Source organism: Erpetoichthys calabaricus, chromosome 1, assembly GCF_900747795.2.
Source record: "Erpetoichthys calabaricus chromosome 1, fErpCal1.3, whole genome shotgun sequence".
In the NCBI taxonomy this organism is placed as follows: domain Eukaryota; kingdom Metazoa; phylum Chordata; class Cladistia; order Polypteriformes; family Polypteridae; genus Erpetoichthys; species Erpetoichthys calabaricus.
Window position 1 is genome coordinate 102,461,325 of NC_041394.2, and position 19,747 is coordinate 102,481,071.

At 34.9% G+C, this 19,747-nt stretch overlaps 1 protein-coding gene across 1 annotated transcript in view; it reads left to right on the forward strand.

Moving 5' to 3' along the window:
* The window catches only part of LOC114653977 (ribosomal protein S6 kinase, polypeptide 4), a 101,010-nt gene that overhangs the window by 48,170 nt on the left and 33,093 nt on the right, over positions 1 to 19,747 (forward strand). The window contains exons 3-12 of the mRNA XM_028804489.2: positions 930 to 1,148; positions 6,458 to 6,573; positions 9,107 to 9,214; positions 11,703 to 11,783; positions 12,469 to 12,572; positions 14,256 to 14,406; positions 14,922 to 15,083; positions 15,624 to 15,749; positions 16,235 to 16,368; positions 19,052 to 19,145. Coding sequence (XP_028660322.2) covers positions 930 to 1,148; positions 6,458 to 6,573; positions 9,107 to 9,214; positions 11,703 to 11,783; positions 12,469 to 12,572; positions 14,256 to 14,406; positions 14,922 to 15,083; positions 15,624 to 15,749; positions 16,235 to 16,368; positions 19,052 to 19,145 — 1,295 coding nt within the window. The remainder of the gene's footprint in view (positions 1 to 929; positions 1,149 to 6,457; positions 6,574 to 9,106; positions 9,215 to 11,702; positions 11,784 to 12,468; positions 12,573 to 14,255; positions 14,407 to 14,921; positions 15,084 to 15,623; positions 15,750 to 16,234; positions 16,369 to 19,051; positions 19,146 to 19,747) is intronic.

The following is a 19,747-nucleotide window of genomic DNA, read 5'->3' on the forward strand; positions in this document are numbered from 1 at the left end:
CTTTTCCTTAATAATTCCTTCCTTTAATTTACCTGTGATGCATTATAGTTTTTAAGAGATGCAAATATATTATCAACAAATGCATTACTGTATATGTGGAATATTAACTCACTTACTAAACAAACAAAATGAAAATAAAATCATCAGTAAGCTCTCATACAAGAACATTGAGAAATTACCTCGAAAGATTTTTCCAAAACTATAAAAACCTGCTAATCATCTTCCTTACAGCAGCATTGAAATAATGATGAAGGCTTATACTGCACTGAATTCACGTGATGCAGGCTAACTAAGTGAGCGTTCAGAAACCCTTAGGTCCAAAACTGAGGAGGCAGCAATGTTGTTTTCCCCCTGCCGTGCCAGTGAGTCTGTCACAGATCCAGAGAAAACTTGCATGTGGGCTGGATTTGGCCAGCATGCTGCTTATTGATGTTCCTGGTTCTAGTCTATTAACCTCTGCTTTGTCTGAAATTCCTTTGAGAAAACGAATATAGGCCTCTGCCACTTCTTATGATAGTCCGGGAAGACTTTAGAACTTTCATCAAACAGTTCTTAATGCGATGGCACCCAGTGTAATTTAAATGAGGATTTTTTACAGTTTGTCTTGTAAATTTAACTTGTTCTTAAAGTGATAAAGAAAATAGAAAACCATAATAAACGAATATGTTCCAAGGTCAAAGACTTGGTCATCCACCACAATACCATTTACCGTATACAATTGATTGTTGTTTTCTTCTTCACTAACATTTTCTAACTGACAAAATAGTCTACTGGTGTGTTCTTTTTTAATAATAGTAAAATCCAATAGTGGTGTAAAATTTCTAATATTTAATCAAATATTCATGTACTGTACATCTCCTTTTATTAACTTGCAGTTAAAATGGTGGTAAACAGTTGTATATTTTCTGATTATGTGTTTTGTTTTTCAGCTTATGGAAAGGTATTTTTGGTAAGAAAAACTAGTGGCCACGATGCAGGAAGGCTGTATGCCATGAAAGTCTTGAAGAAAGCAGCCATTGTTCAAAAAGCCAAAACAACTGAGCACACCAAGACAGAGCGACAGGTTCTTGAACACATCAGGCAATCTCCTTTTCTGGTAACATTACACTACGCCTTCCAGACACAATCAAAGCTACACCTGATACTGGGTAAGAATGAAAAGATGCATGTAAATAAGTATTTTGAGAGTTATATAAATGCACTGATCTTTATATTTAAATATGTTTTAATGAATTTGCAGTGATGACTGCATAATCATATACTTAAAAAGAATGATATACTTAAAAAATGTTTTTTCTGTTTATTTAATATAAAGATAATCCATATGTGGCGATTCTAAATTAGCCCTAGTGTGTGCTTGGTGTGTGGGTGTGTTTGTGTGTGTCCTGAGGTGGGTTGGCACCCTGCCCAGGATTGGTTCCTGCCTTTTGCCCTGTGTTGGCTGGGATTGGCTCCAGCAGACCCCCGTGACCCTGTGTTCGGATTCAGCGGGTTGGAAAATGGATGGATGGATAATCCATATGATCTGATAGAAATTTGATTCTTCGTACTGTTCCTCAAACTTGAAAATGGAATAGTCTTGACATTGATACCTTTTTCATGTATCAATTAATTGGGAAACATTGATATTTTCATAATATCAATTTTCAAATGACAAGGGTGGCTGCAACTTGCTCTTAAATGGGTTGAGTAGCTGAGAATATCCTAATAATTACAGTGGTACCTCGTAGTTCGAATTTAATTTGTTTCAAGAGGCCATTCGAACTCTGAATTGTTGGAAGTTTGAATCAATTTTTGCCATTAAAAATAATGGAAAGTGAATGAATCCATTCCCAGACCCTAAACAATACCCATTTCAATAAATTTAAACAGCAAATACACATAATTTAAGGTACAAATAACACAATTAAATTCCCTAAATAATAAATTAAACATGCAAACAATAAATAAAATATGTATAATAAAATGAAAATTGCATTTACTATACCTTAGTGAGTAGTGGTGATGTTCCATGTGGCTGACGTAGAGTAAGAAATGTTACTGTTTGAAAGAGGAGTCACTCATCAATGCCATGGTTAATAGATTATAGATTTTATATATATATATATATATATATATATATATATATATATATATATATATATATATATATAAAAAAAACCAAACACACCAAAAATAAAGTGAAAAGAGCACTGAAAACACAGGAACTTAATGCAAGAGATGCTTTCACAGCGAGAACGGGAGAGACAACTTGGGTGCACAACAGATGGCATTTATGCTCGCTGCGTAAACACCACCTGTTGCTGCATTTTTTCACTGCACGCTCAGTTCAAACATAGAAACATTAGTCAAACTCCAGATCGAATTTCTCTTGAATTTAATTTAAATTCATTTAAACTCTCAAACTCTTTAACTTAGAATTGTTCGAATTACGAGGCACTACTCTAATTACATTGAACATCATAATAATATTGCAGACAAGTCATCATGTAACTGAATGAAAATAAACTACTTTACTAAAGAAAAGAGAATAGATGTTTAGATAATTGTAAATAATGTATGAAAATTGTGCCTTTATGAGTAAAAAAATCTGTATTGTCTAGTCTATATTAATCTAACTTTTTGTTAGCTAGAATAATAAGACGCTTGAAAAGGCAAAAGATAGTAGACTTTTTTTGTTGATCTTTGACCAATTACTTTTATAGCTTACAAAATAGTCAAACCACTGTTTAAATAATATATTTTTTGCACTTTCAAATAGAGCAAAGTAACAAAACATTTTGTCTCTGTATTGATCTGACTTCCAAAAAAATACCTTACAGTACAAAAGTCAACCATTCATAAAGAGACCAATACATTATTATAGCCTAACATTGTGTATTTAATATCTGTATTTTCATTTTTCATGTCCTGGTTATTTTCTAACACTTAAATTGTAGTTAATCATTTATAACATTTTCAGAACCAAAAATAAATGCTTTGGGCACACAATGCCAAAAGTGCCATTTTGCTGGAAACTCTTGTTGTGGGCATGCTAAGAAAGCACTGGGATAGCTTTTTTAATGTGGGATAGATGAATAGAGATGACAATTGGTGTTTCCTCCATGTATTTTGATAGCTCATGATGTGCCATGCCATTTGGGACAGGCTGGTCTCAACAGTTATTAAAAAAGTTACCAAACCACTGTCCATTTACCAAAAATTGCTTTACTTTTGTAGTTGTTTCTTCCCTCTGCTGATTTTGTTGAAATGTCACACATCTCTGATCTTATTTAATCACTAAGCCTGACGTTAAGTTCAGAAGAATTTGCATTTGTTCTCCAATCCATAAATGAGTGTGTTCAACATATCAGGCATAGGGAAAACCTGCAATTTTCATGAACTAGATGATAGCCTCTCTTATATAGCATCTAACAATGTTCCAACTTATTTCATATTTACATTGCCTCTGGATTGACAAATCCTTGTCATAGAGGACTTATGCTGATCAGAACCTTTCTAAAAGAAGTAATCTTTGTTTTTGATCTTAGTCCAACAGTGGCCTCTTTGAAGAGCTTGAGCACAGCCTATAGGTCTTAAATCTGAACAAGCCTGTTTTCTGCAAGAATGTGGTCTCCACCATCTATTTTTTTTCTCAATCTGATCAGATCACCACAGATTGAGTGTTCTTGTTCAGCAATACAAGACCTGTTTGCAGAATTCCATCTGGGTTCAGCATCCTAAAAAACGTTGCATGGATTTTAGTGTGGAAATATGTGTATGCCAAAAAACAGGAAAATGGCAAAAAATAAATGGTTTATAAAACCTAGTATACAGTACTCACATTTGTACACAATTCACCTTTATAAATCATGATCATTTTGTAAATGTGCGTATGTGAATGCACTTCAGACCCTGTCCAGTTGCCACCCTGAAACAACCATATATGGACTACGCTAATCAACCTCATGCATATGCAGTCACGATGCTGCAGATCTTCATTGGCTGGTAGAGCAGCAGCGTCCTACATGAAGCATCAAGACACTTCCACATGCATCTGTACTGTGCTTAGAACAGCACTGAAACGCAGAGTTGGGGAAAAGGATAAGGTGCCAATGTGTGTGTGGGTAGCTGCTATTGCCTGGCAAATGTAATATGATTGCTATTATAGTAAATAGTGTAGGCCATACCAATAACTGCTGGTTCAGCTAGTTACCTTGCCAACAAGCCAGCCATCACGTACAACAAGATCATGAGCAAATCCACTGCTAATGTTATTCTGCCATGAAAAAAAATTAATTATAGGTTGACGAAGGCCGCCGAGCCACAACGTTTGTCAGTCTCATCTTGACATAACAGATTATTTGTGTGTTAATGGAATGTCACTGCTCACGGGTTTCTAATCCTGAGAAATAACAACATGTAGGGTATATAAACTGATGGAAAAACAAAAACGTTCTTCAGTGCAAATACTTAAAATAGCCCTCTTAAAAAGGAACTAAATAGAGTCTATACATCCTATTCATTACTTTTGAGTCTTAAAATGTGTGTCACATCAACAAACATTATAATAACAGCTTTAGCTGATTTGGCTGTATTTCCCAATTTCTCAGAAATGCTGCTTATGGATAGGTCAGAGGTGCTGTAAATATACATATTAAATATTCTCCTGTCACTTTTTGTTTTTTCTTTTAATAAATGCTGACTTTTGTGTGGAAAGTTGCCTGTGCAGCCTTTTATTTATGTGTAAGTAAGTTGTATAAATCTGGTTAACTGACACTGTTTAAATGTCCAAACAATACAAATACACTTCCCAAAACTTAACTTGCTCGCACTGCAAGTCCTTTTTTACAGCGAGGTTCAGGGTGTGCACAATGCAGCCCATGTGTTAATGCTATAATGGCAATAATACTCGAGTTCTGACATGAATAGGATATGGATCATGACATGGAATTTTCTAATTAATTTCCATCTCTGAAAGGCCATATGTTTTGTTGCTCCGTGTGACTACTTCCCATGGTAGCAGTTTGCAACACAAAACAGTTGATCTCAAAATTTGAGTTGATAGTATGGCCAATCAATGTCATATAATCATCTGTACCATAAGAAGTCCATGCCTTTATAGTGAGTATGATATCCTCTACCTTATCAAGCTGCAAATATACAATACCCTAATCATACATATTTACAAAGCAGTGTTAGTCATGTACTGTATGAGTAGAAGGGCAGCTTACTTTTATATTCTTTCTTGATTTCTAACAGCATGTTTTATTAAGAGTGGGCTGTCCACTGTACTAAGTTGTTGCAGATAACCAACAATGAAGTCAGTAACACATTTTGTTACTTTCCTGACTGCGGAGAGTCTTTAGCCAAAATTTTCCATTGATTCAGAGCTTCTTTTATTGTTGGGTGAATTTGGCTTCTGCGTTTTGCATATCGATGGCATTGATCATTGTGGTATTTATTTAAGTGTGAGATGTAGTTGGTTTTATTTATTTTTATATATATTATAGATACATATTTATAATTTTTGTGTATATATTTGGACAAAAGAATCCATTAAATTTAATGAAAGTATTTCAGAATTATCAAAATTAGAGGTAATATAATTTGTCTTTATAGATTTTGTCATTATGAAAGAACACTTACAGTATTCTTCATCAGTTCAATCAATATTCATCTCCTTTTATAATATTTATGTCTTGGCTTCTAACTGTATTTGGTGAACATTATGGTAGACACAAATGGTCCCTGGAAATCTGACATTCCACAATGTATTGTGAAGCAAATCTTACAAACATAATACCTGGAGAAATAAACCAAACTGGACTGCTTCACAGCATGGATGGCACCTGCAAGCAGATAATGGCCAAACTGTTAAATGATATTCTTCGCATAGTCCTCCATCCATTTTCTAAACTGGGAAACTGTATAACACAGTAGCACTGTAAAAGTGCACATGCTATGTACAACAAGGGTCGTGTGGTCCGTAAAGTCCTTGGTACAGTGTATGCACAAAGGGGCACCGCTTGTGCTATTGAAGGGGAATGTGCATCAGACGCTGAGGTACATCCTCTCAGGTTGTCTAAGTGTAATAATATCGACTACCTGCTATGGACAACAAGGGGTGATGTCCATCGACCCTACCTAGGCCTCCAAATGGGCTTTGACTGGCACTGCATTAATTATACATTAAAATACTTTGTGACAAACAATTGTAGATGTTGGTACAGGCCACATCCTCATTCTCACAGTTTGTGTAGCATGGAAAATTTACATTATTTTTGACCATTCCTCACTTTACAGCATGACACTCACCATAAACCCACCTCAATTGTGGTAAAATACTTACTATGGAGACAGCAAGTTAGACCTTTTTTGTCAAAGCTGGCTTATCCCAGACTTGCATCTTCATGCATGAATGTGTTTTTAACTTCCTCTGAACTGAATTGACTTATTTTTCTTTTATCACTCTTAGATTATGTCAGTGGTGGCGAGATGTTTACTCACCTATACCAGAGAGACCACTTCACAGAGGATGAAGTACGAATCTACATTGGAGAGATAATATTGGCGCTTGAACACTTACACAAGGTGAAAACTACACTATCCAAACTAAATCCATCTTTTTCTATTGCCAGGTTTTGGTAGAGGAGGTCTTTTATTTTCTTTCCTTTTTTCCATTTTTTTTTTTCTTTTCCTACGATAACATCTGTTTGCAGTCTTGGTGTGCGTTTTATTCAGGTAAAAAAAATTGAATGTTTAAAAACATTTTTCTTTAATCCTTTTTTTCTAACTATAAATGTGTTTCATAGAGCAATGTTTCTGTCTGATTTAAGTAAATATTTATCCTTATTTATATGTTTTTACATAACAAAGCCAATCAGGAACTACCTTTTTACTCTTCGATATTAACTAGATGGCAAAATATTTACTGGGTACACAACATAAAAGGAAGGCGTATTTAACTTTTTTCCCCAACACATATGAACAACTGCTCCCTGCATCATTGCCCACCATTATTTACTACTGCATTTCTTTACACAGACCAAGATTTTGATAATGTTGAGGATAATAATTAAAAATGAAATCAATAATGCATTCATTCATACGTCAGTGTAAGAATCTGTACTGCTGCTTCCTTCTATTGGACTGCCAATATCAATTTTCAGTTAATTTTAATAAGTCTTTGAATGTGTCTGTGGAAAGACCTTGTTTGAGTATGTTCAAGAGGGCAATGACTGTCCAGAATTATATGCAACAAAGTCAGCTCCCCCCTTTTTATAGTTTGTCTTTTTTATGTAGCAGTTGGGTGTTGGGTTATTGTTACAAAATGTCATGGGTTAAATGAGAAAGCTCCAAGGCATATAGGGAGCAGAACTGAAAAATGACCAGTACAATTTTTAAGACTTTAAAAGCCTTCCACTTTCTTTAATTAACTGCCACATTTCAGTATTATCTGTTAATAACCAAACATTAATGAAGATTTTGGGGTTTTAGGGGTAAAATAAAAATGGGGAAATAAATGTTGGAGGTGAAAACTTTTGTCAGTATATTTACTTTTGTCCAGATGTTATGTCAGTTCTTCCGGCCATCTATTTAATGAATCCTTTTAATCCAGATTGAGGGTTATGGTAAGGTACAGTCTATCCTGGTAGCATTGTGTTCTGCTAAAATCTGTAGTTCTTATAAGAATGTTGAAATTGCACATTTATTTAAAACTGTCTGATCCTCCATTTTTTTTTAACATTCTTTGAAAAAAGTGTCCTTGACAATAGATGCTGGAGTCTTTCTCAGTGTCACCTACTGCAAGGCAGGGACAAGCTTTGGAATGTATGCTAGTATATTACAGGGCACACTCAATCATGTACTTATCTTACTCACATACGGTAAAATGAGGGAACACCAGTCAACCCAATGTACTCCTTTTTGGGAAATTGGAGAAGACCCCTTGGACATGGAGGAAAATGTGAAAAACACAGGCAGCAGTAGAGTGTCAATGGATATTCTGTCCTCCGGAGCTAGGAAGCAGCAGCAGCAGCACTAAACAGTGCAGTACCATGCCACGCTCGAGTATTTGTTATAAATACTGAGACCTATCTTACACATCAATTTCTTGTTGCTTGCTGTACATTTTAGACATACTGTTAACTACTGAGTTTACCTCTTTAATATAGTGATGGTGCAAACTATATACAGTATAGGTGTAGTTGAACATTAAAGCTACAGTTTTTGTTAATTATACTAGAACTAGCGGTGTAAGCACGTGCTGTAAAAAGCCCGGGGTTCTAGAAACTATTGAAATCATCAGAAAAAAAATTGAAATGTAGAGATGTCAGGTAATTGAAAGAAACTACTCTGGGCGTCTCTCTTCTAGGAGGTTTCGTTTTGTCGATGTGCTCGCATCGCTTGTGTATTAGCGACGGGAGGAAAAGTTAAAGGGGTACCATTTTGCTGATATGCTCGCCTAGCTTCTGTATTAGCAGCTAAGCGAGTGACTCTTTCTTCGGAGGTTTTGTTCTGCCATTGTGCTGGCCTCACTCGTGTATCCTGCAGAGGTGGAGCCCTTACCCCGACTCCACCTCTCACTTCTGGGCTGGACAGACAGACACACACACTTCCATGTGTAGACATTTATATATAAGATAAAAGTGCCTGTTTTTTCATGTTTACTTATTTATTACATTTTTTTCTACTGAAGTTCCTGTTGTGTGCTGTAAATCCAAATTAGTTGCATTTTACCTTCATCTGTAGTCTTTCATTGTTAATTTAATGTTTATATTAGCAATTAGAGAATTGCAGGTTGCCATCATTCTTTGAATAACATGTGTTGTGTCTATTCAGTAATGTTATCCCAGTGTAACAATGATCCACACCATTAAAAGTGATTTTTGGAAATATATACACATTGCAAACATTGAGTATCTCTAAATTAATCGTTCACTTACAAGAAACATTTGTGCTTGCATATTTAAAACTGGTACTAAGAATGGCTGTTAAAGCTGAAATTGATGCAGTAAGACCAGATCAAGAGAAAGTGTATTTTTTTTTTAAAAGCAACCAGCATTTAGATCGTTGAGTTAAGTTAAGGGAATTTGACATTTAAAATTGTTACTTTTTTCTGCAGCTTGGGATCATTTACAGGGACATCAAACTAGAAAATATCTTGCTTGACAGTGAAGGTCATATTGTACTCACAGACTTTGGGCTCAGTAAAGAATTCCTTGGAGAAGAGGTGATTTTTTTTTTTTTTTTTTTTAAGTACTACTTTTTTGTCTTTCATTATGTATTGAGATTTAGTTTGGGAACATTTTAAATTCCAAATGAGATTAGGCTGCTATTTTGGGATTCCTTATTAAGAGCACTGCCTTGTACTATTTAAACGTTCAGTTTATTTGTTGCATTAATTTTACTCATCATACTTTTTACATATTAAACATTTAGCAAAACTCCCCTAGTCATTGTTATAACAGAGGAACCAAAATTATTGTATGTTCTGGAAAACCAACATTTTAAGTCATAGTATTTCATCTTTTCTAGTTTTGACAGCTGCCTTAATCAGAGAAGTTGTATGAAGTAATAACACTGTATGTTGTGTTTCACACTTTAAGAAGAAGCTCATTAAAGCACACAAGGTCTCCAGTTCATATCTCTGGCTCACTGTGCAACATTGAGCAAGTCACTTAACCAGCCTGTGCTTCAGTTGTTTGAAATAAAAAAGTACAAAGTTGGACTACCAGTCTGATAGGCCATAGTTTGTGAGGCTCAATGTTGATGTGAGCAACACTGGGCCAACACAAGGAACAGTCCCGCTACCATTTCTGTTCACCTCAGACTATTAAGATAACAACAACATTTATTTATTTATATAGTGCCTTCTTATACAGAGTAGAAATCAAGGTACTTTACAACCAAAACACTAGTGAGTTTTTCTACTGAAGTATTAAAAAATATCCAGACCAGATGCATCACGTTGTGGTTTGGTACCTCACTTCCCAGGATCACAAACACTGACCAAGGACTGTCCATATGGCTTTCAAAATAATTGGGGCTGACCTAATACAGCTTCATACCATCTACTCAACCAGATGTCTCAGGAGAGCTGATTTCATAATCTCTGCTGTCAGCCACCCAACTCGTGTCCTGTTTTCACTTCTGCCTTCTGGAAAGTGCTACCATAGTCTCGCCACTCTCTCCACTCACTTCAGAGACGGCTTCTTCCCCAGGCCATAAGGTCATTGAACCCATAGTAACCAGATCCTATCTGCCCTGCATTGTGTATTGTATCCACCTGCTGGTTTATGTGTAATTACCTTGTATGTTACTTTTTTCACTCTTATTTACTGTATTAATTTGTTATATTTATTTATATATGCTCTTTATCTTCTGCTACCTTTATTTATTTATTGTATTTATTTATACCTTATTTGCAACTGTAGCACAAGAGTTTCACTATGCTTTCACAGTGTATGTAACAAAATGGTAGTAATTGGAAATGAAGACAAACAATAATCAAATAGGCAATTACACTAAGGGTCAGATGGTCAGTGGGGAAAGGTGTTTAAAAAAAAAAAAAAAAGCCTTCTGGCTAATATAACACTGGGTCATGTCACTTGCAGAAATGTTTGTAATGATTCCCCACTAATGGGGCATACTGACAAGGGGGATGATACAAAGTACAAGAGTCAGGCGAAGAATTTTGTTGCTTGGTTCAAAGTGAATTAATTATCTGCAGCTCAACATCAGTAAGACCAAGGAAATGATTATTGACATTCACCACAGCAAAGAGCCTCCACGCCTGGCCACTATTGTGAGAATGGAAGTGGTGATTGGGCATTATGAACAGTGTTGCACATCCCCTCTCTCACACACTATCAATGAGTACTTTTAGCTAACCAATTGTTCAAAATATGCCAGCACCAGTACTCCTTTATAATGCCTTAGTGGGACTGCTCTCCTATAATTAGCCAAGTGATTTTTTTGTAATTCTTGTGTGTATTTGAGGGGGTTGGTGGTGGTGGTTATATTTTTATATTTCATATGCTTCTTTCTGCAAACACTAAATAAAGCACAGTCTATCTTACACACATAGAAATAAAAGTGTGATGGTGTTTGCTGTAGTTCTCTGTTAAGTAAAGGTATTGTGTTAGAGTAAAAAAGCCAGCATTAATCTAAACTTAGTACATTTTCTGCACAACGAAGAGTTGCTCTTTCATCTGGCAGTTGCATTGAAATTGGCACTGATGTTTGACATCCTGTACACTGCCTAAATTCTTCAAATATACAGATTTTGTCATTTTACTTTATTATTGCACTTCCTATAGTTATTTTCATAATTTTAGGTTTCTTCACTTATAAAAAAAAATACTTTTTTAGTCATCCAAAGTATGCTGTATAAAACTATTGAATGTTAAACATGTTTGGTTTACTAGCATTCTATGTAAATTAATGAAGGTTGTTAACTATTGTTTAATTTATAAATGGATACATGGAATTATATTATTAAAGTTGTTCTTCTTTTTATAGTGGATTTTACTTTGTTCAGTAACAGAAACTATATATATATTGATCTTGAAAATATAGATCCTATTATGACAATTAAATAGTGAATTGAACTGTAACCCAATTTTGGTTAGAAATACAAAAGGTTAAAACAATTATGTTAGAAAAGACACAGCCAGACATCTCTTTCTGTTTTGAATTCCTTTCTTCTCCACTAACAGAGTGAAAGGACGTACTCATTCTGTGGCACTATTGAATATATGGCACCGGAAATTATACGAGGCAAGTCAGGCCATGGCAAGGTAAGGGACCACAGTCACAGTTTATGAGTCTCATGTGTTCCTGTAAAGAAGTTGTTGGTGATGATCCTAAATATAATCTTTCCCTGTCCTGGAAACTCAAGCAGTGGGTACATGCAGTATTAATGACCAGTTCTGATGCATTTTGTTAATAGGATATGTGCAAACTAGAACATCATATGTGGATGTTATATTATTCGCAACTATTACTATACTTTCAATAATTCTTCATATTGTAGAAGTTAAGTAATCCTCCTATAACACTGTAACATAGAAGTAGAAAACAGTGTAATTTTATTTTAAGCATTTTACTGTCTTTGTAATAAAGCTATTCAAATGAAAACATTTAATGATGTGCACTGTATATAAGGATTTATGACTGACTGCTTTTTACTGTGTTTTTTTTTTCTTAAGTATTTATTGTGTGATGTTTCTGCGACAAATGACATAATTAACTGCTACTCCTCTGAGACCTTGATGTAGGTCAATCTTCAACTTGTTTAGGAAAATGTTCAGTAATTGTTATTGACTTGTCACATTTTTCAAGTGTGTTACATAAATATTGTTGAAAAGTACTTGCTTGTCTGAAGTTTGTTTCCATAATCCCTTTATAAAATGCAGAATCTGAATGCCTTAAAATCTGAAAAGATAGTCAACCATATTAATTTCTTTTTGTGTTTTACCTTAGTCCGTGGACTGGTGGAGTTTAGGGATCCTGATGTTTGAATTACTCACTGGAGCTTCACCATTCACACTAGAAGGAGAAAAAAATTCTCAAGCAGAAGTGTCCAGGTAGGTTAGTCATTCTTCATTGACAATTGTGACCTTGTGCTGCCAGCTCCTCAAAACACAAAAATCATTAGGCAGGCGTACAGTATAAAAACCTAGTGCTTTATAATAGCCCAGTGTACCAGACAATGAAAGTAAATGGAAAATTGATTTCCCATGGTGTATTGTGCTTGATGGACCAGCAACTGCCTTACTGTGGTCCAGTAGAGCAGAAGTTAATAAGGGCAGAATATGCTTTAAGAAAAAAAGTCAAAACAGGTACAAAAACAGGTGATGCCAGTGGAACATGTAGACATAAAAATACTTTGTATTTCGTCTGTGGGATAGGACCACATATTTGTTTCTTTGCTTGCAAATGAATCACCAAAAAGTTTTGGGGAGACAGACTGACATACGATTATAAGAAGAGTACAGGAGTCACAAATAATTGGCCCACATTGGCTGCATGTGTTTAATTCCATTTTGTTATTAACTCAGCATTTGAAAATAATGTAGAAGGTATTAAAACACTTGTAGATGATCTCACCAGTGTATTTTTTATTTTTGCAGAATAATCTACATTCTTTGACAGTAAATATTGGACGTTAGTAAGGCCTAACATAGAGGTGTCCAACTCTGGTCCTGGAAGGCCACTGTGGGGTGTGGTTTTCATTCCAAAGATTTTCTTAATTAGTGACCAGCTTTTGCTGCTAATTGATGGTTTTTCCTTCATTTTAATTGCCTAGATTTTTAAGAGTCTGTCCTCCAAATTGCACTTTTTCCTTAAACAGTAGTGAGATGTGAAGTGAACCATCGGATGACCAACTGAGACAGGGCCTCAATCTCCAACCAGTTTCTTTATTAGAAGATTATTCTTGTTGCTAATTAAGCCCATTACTTAATTCTGTGGCTTGCTGATGCTGTCATTCTGTCACAGCAGACATTTCAAGAATTGTTGATTTTCTTTTTTTCTAAGAACACTGTCAGAATATTTTGTGGACCTGAGCAGATCATCATTATTGAGACCTTAACTCTCATTATTTTCAGATATTCTGTGATGGACACAGGTTAGCTCGTTTTGCACTTATTATTGTTTAGCTGATAATTGAGAAAAAAGAAACAAGGTGTATGAGTCTCAAACAGTAAGACAATTACATTTAAGGCAAAAGAACTTTTCACTAATTAATACGGTGTTGAGTGAGAACCTACAGTTACAGTAGCCCCCCAAGACCACAATTGGATACCCATGTTCTATTGTTTACTTTTCCTGACTCTGCTATTGACATCTTCATTCTGTTAATCTTGGCACAGCTTTTTTTTCCTCAAAACAAAATCATTTTCTTGTTTACAGTCTTTGCAAATTTAATGGCATGTGTTAAGTAATTCTTCATCCTTATGTTTCTTACAATATTGGTTTAATTTAGCACTTTTGAATATTATTCATGTTGCTCTATTTAAAACCATTATTAAAAGAACAATAAACATTTTTTCCTATAAAGTTATGACCCAAATTGTACCCAACATTGTCCTTCTAGCGCAGTGAGTGAATACTACTGTTGTAGACATAACTCCTTGTTCTGCTGGGCTTTTTGATGGCCTAAAGGAAACATATTAACTGTTACAATGCAGTACATTTCTGTAGACCAGGTTTATTGCACCAATAGTGTATGACCACTGTTTCATCAAGCTGTTTGGATTGTGTTGTAGGAGGATTATGAGATGTGACCCTCCATATCCACATGAAATGAGCCCTCTAGCTCGAGACCTGCTCCACAAACTGCTGGTGAAAGATCCACGCAAAAGACTGGGTTCGGGGCCACAAGGTGCAGATGAGATCAAGAGCCATCCTTTCTTTAAGGTATCATCTATAATCAAGATTGAATAGTATTCCTCCTAATGCCTCCTATTAGTCTTCTCAGTAGTGTACAATAACTTTAAGTATCATTCCATAGTTGGATTGTATAAAAGTTGTCATTGTGGATCACAAGAGGTTTAAAAAGATATAAAGCTTGAAGAGGGAAGTGATGGCCTTGTCTAATACAATTTCATCACAATGTCTAGAATCCTAAATTTTAAGAACAGCAGAACTACATATAGTGTAAAATATGGTTCTTGGGACCACATCAAGTGATAGCTTAAATTCTTCATACACGAGCTATAGATATATATTCATTTCCTGTGCAGTTTATGTATTTTAGGTGGCTTTTGTTGTACTCTTTTAAAATTCTCTGTTTTACAGTTGAGGTAACTTTATTACTACAGTTCAAGTGGAAAAATTAACCAAATGGCCACTACCATTTAATCTAGTTCTCAGAGCTAAAATGGTTAAAATATTCATCTACTTTCTCCTCCTCTTCTTCTTATTCTTTTTAGGGTTTAAACTGGGTGGACTTGGCTGCTAAGAAGATTGCTGCTCCCTTCGAACCTGAGATTCGAAATGAGTTAGATGTTAGTAACTTCGCAGAAGAGTTTACAGGCATGGATCCCACATACTCCCCTGCCAGCACACCACCCAGCTCTGATAGAATTTTCCAGGTGAACCTCGGTTCTCCTTCAAACAGAAACATTAAATCAAGTGAGAGGCAGACTCTAGTTAATGCTTCTGTATTAATTTGCCCTATGAATTTGTCCTTAAATTAAGTGACAGTGAGCTTTCTATTGTAATTTATTCTTGTTTGCCAATGTGCAACTAGAAAGGGTTCAGGCAAATGCCCTTTTATTTTGTAATATTTGCATGATCATTACATTTTACTTCTGTTATTACAGAGCAACTTTTTTGATGGATTTGCAGTGGTTACCAATATGTTGTGCAGTGTTATAAAACAATGGCAAATATTTTGCTTTTTTAAATTTAGAATTTCCTTTCTAGAGTCTACTGAGTAGGTGATGTACTTTAGCTTGGCACTGACATTCATTTTCTAATCGGCACTTGTGTCTTATCTTTCTTTGAACATATACAGCATTCTTCTCTTTTTCAGTATTATTGCAGCAGTTAATAGCTAATGAAATGAAATAAAATACCTCCTCAGGTTATCTGTAACTAAGTTCAGTGCTATATGTCTGATTTCATTTTAGGGCTATTCCTTTGTGGCACCTTCCATTCTCTTTAGCCGCAATGCTGCCATGGGTGATTTCATGGAAATGCACATATCCTCAGAGAGGCCTGGTTCAGCCAATGTTGCCCGCAGTGCCATGCTCAAGGTATGCTGCTAAAGCTAAATCCACAAGTATCTAATGATAATCAAAACCAACTCATTACACATAATTCAGTTCATTGTTATTCGTATCCACCCCACATCATAAAGCTGCCTGCTCATTTCAGTAAACTTAGTTCCAATGCATTCAGTTAAAGTCACTTTCCTAATTGCTTATTATGGAATTCTCCAGCTTTTCAGAGAATTCAGACTTTTTAGGTAGTGTATCTTACAGCTAAAGTCTTGTATGTAAGCTGGACAGTTGCTAGTTTTACATCAATAACAGAGCTCCTAATTTTTATAACATTACATTCTCAGTTCCTCTTAATCCTATTCAGGTTTGCTGGTGGCTAGAGCTTATATATATGTAATCTGTTGCACAGCAATCCCAAAATTTTTAAATGGGTATACAAAATAAATAAATGTAAATATTCCTATTTACTCTTTTTTTTGGGAAAAAAACACTTCCTATGTTCTTTTCTGTTCAAACAGGACTCGCAGTTTTTCCAGTTGTATGATCTTAATCTTAAAGAACCACCTCTTGGTGATGGAAGCTTTTCAGTGTGTCGAAAGTGTCGCCACAAGCAAACTGGACAGGAGTTTGCTGTGAAGATTTTGAGTAGACGGTATGTAGTGCTTATTCCGTTTCACATTCACATAAGAAGTGCCATTTTATCAAAGTAAAAAGCAGATTACTAAACAGGTAGATGATAGAGAAGCTTTGAGGATTTAAGAGTTTATGAATATGGAACTAAGCTATTCACGTAAACACGGAGTATAAGTCTGACAGACAGTTCAATAAATTTCAATAAAAAAACCCATCAGTAATACTATTAATAAATCAGGGTTTCAAATAAAATATTTGAATACATAATGCTACTTTAAATAAACTGTTAGTGCAAATTTTGCGGAAATGCTAGCAAATTTAAAGCTGTAGACTACAGTCTAAGACTATTGCCCCATCACCGCGCATTAAACAACCTTAGGTTGGGTTGTAAATTATTCTAATAAGGCATGGTCCTTAATTGGTCTTTTCCAGCTTGCTCGATTATTTTCAATATGTGCAACAGCCAAAATATAGAAATGTCTTAGTTTTGTTTGTACATTCTGAACATTCTTCTCTGTTTTAAGCATCATTGTGGCTGTTAATAGATAATGAAATAAAATACAACATCCAGTCATCTGTAACTATTTTCTATGTAGTTTGTCTGATTTTTTTTTTCAGGGCATTTGTTGGTATTCAGTTCATTCATCTGTATCAAGCAGAAATAACTCCTGTAATTCGTTACTAACAGACTGTTCAACTTACTACACTTGAGTAAATTCTGAGAATGAATGCTAGCATCACAGCTAGAACTAGGAAGAAGAAGAATATATATCTCTCCAAAAGCAGTGATTACTTTAATAAACTATTGTTATGTACATTTTATTTCAAATATCGGCATATTTCAAATATCGGCATATTTGCTACAACATTTACAGCTTGTAACCACCTGTCTTGTACATGTCGCTGCCAGGAGTGGCTCCATCTCAAAACACTGAAAATGTTTGTCACACGCTGTGATGGTACATTGGCAGTGGTGTGCTTCTTTAAGCAAAAACAGCATGCGCTACTCTAGCTGAGCCCCTCCTGCACTTTTACTGCAGCTCTCTCAATTTAAAATAAAAAAAAAAAAATGCTGCGATGTAGCTACAAAACATAACCATTAATATATACTCTAAGAAGAAGATTTTAACAGGTCAGTAAAACCAGCATGCCATCTATTCTTGCTTAGTTAGTATATTCATAATAATAAGGTTAGGTGTTTCTTTCAGCCACATTACTTTGTACAGTAACTAGTTTCATTTATCTAAATTTATGGTTGTACGTTGTACATTAATTGTGCATTTATGCACACACTGTACACAACAACTGGGTCTGACACAAAAATGTGATAGGAGCCAAATGGATTTGTCACCACTGTATCTGTTTTAAATATATTTTGTCTAATTAAAAAATATAACAAATATATAAATGTAGGCCCTGGAAAACAGTGAACTGCATCCACTTTGCTCTGGTCACATGAAAGGGGTTTAATTATGGTATACTGTTTACAGCTGTTTTCATCGTAATAAGAATAATTTATTTAATACACCGGCCTGCCAGGGTGGGTATATAAATGTTTGAAGAACCATATCCAAGACATCAAGTGTGCATTTCACTTTTTTAATAAACATCTGTAACAAAAAAAGTTGGAAATAGTAAACCTAGAATGGGAGGAGAAAGTAAGATGCATGTACAGTGCACACCTTCATGAAAAAACCCCAATCAGCTTGATTGATTAACTTGGGGCTCCATCTGCCTTCAGTTTCTTGCAGGAAAAACATTCACCTTCCATTTGGGTATCATTATATCAGTTGCATTCCACTTTAAGGTTGTTGGGTAGAGATTGTTCAGTTTTGGGGGGGGTGCATATGAATGTTACTTTGCCATTGCTGTGGGAATTAAAACTTGACTTTTTTTTTCTTTTCATATTGTACTGCAAAATCACAGTTAAGTGTCTTAGATTTACAGATACAGTGTAGTCAGCATTAATATGAAGAACATTTTTTCCCCAGACATATCTGTATACTGTATATAGAACCAGCTTCTCATATCCCCTGATATTTCAGCACTGTCTTACCCTTGATTGTCCCATGCTACTGGAATTTTACTTTGCACAGACATGCTTTTATTTATATTCATTTAATAGCAAATATTTTCTTTTTTCTGCATATTAAATTAAAAAACACTAACTGAAAAATAAACTATAGGTGTCAATCATTTTGGGATATCTTTTTACAGTATCAAAACACTAAAGTTTGTCCATTGTTTACCTTCAAATAATTGCTTGTGAATTTCCTAATGGTCTATTTTTGAATTTAAAAAAAACACATACATGTAATTATGAGCAGTTGTTATTAATAACAGTTTTACAATTGCTTTTGTGCCAGTTACTAAGTATGCTATTAAATGAGATATTAAAAGAAAGCAAAACCAGTGAGAGGTTGTAAATGTGTTACAACCTGGGGGTTAAAATGTCTCAAGTACAAAGATGGCCCTATTGATCCACCAGATTCATCTGCTGTGTTTAATTTTTTAAATTATGGTGCCAGACAAAATATTCTGATAAGCATTGATACTGTATTTCTGCCTATTAGATTCCTGTCTATATTCACCTTTGTTCCAAAAATTCTTCTAAGGTACAGTGGAAAGTTTCTGCTTGTTGTTGGCTTTTTCTTTTTTTTTTCTTTTTTTCTTGCTGATAAGGAACATTTACATTTGTTTAGGATGGAGGCAAATATTCAGAGGGAGATTGCAGCTTTGAAGCAGTGTGAAGCACATCCCAATATTGTCAAGCTTTATGATGTCTACCAAGATCAGGTACCCACAGAATATCCCTGATTTTTTTTTTTTTTTTTATCTTTGTCGTTTTTTTAGAATGGGTATTATTTTTAACATTTGTAATTTTTGCATATTGGTGGATGAATGGTTAATATGTATAATTTTCATTTTCAGTTTCTGTACTTTTATTGTCAATCAAAAATGTATACATCTGGGTTTACCCATTTTTATTGGAATGTAGTATGTGGGTTAAACTGAGATAATTTAGTGTTTATTTTGGTTTTAAGATTTTCATTGCTGAATAAGATAGGCAATAAAAATACCAATGAGATCAGTTAGGAATAAAATGGGTCAGTTTGTGAAACTGATTTGAAAAAAATTTGTAGCCATAGGTGGCCCCCAAAACTGATCCTAAGAACTCCTGGTATAAAAGACCCTCTTCATCTGACACAGCAGTTAGTGGTGCAAGCCCCCTGAACTGAGGTAATGACAAGTTTTGCCTTTATCCAAATGGGCAGGTTTATGCTTACTCAGGGCTTTACACTTAAATGCCTTTAGATATCACATTTTGACTTTTATTTTACAACTGGAGCGCTTTAAGTGCTTTCGTGTATATATTGAATAGGTTAATGTTCAGCTTA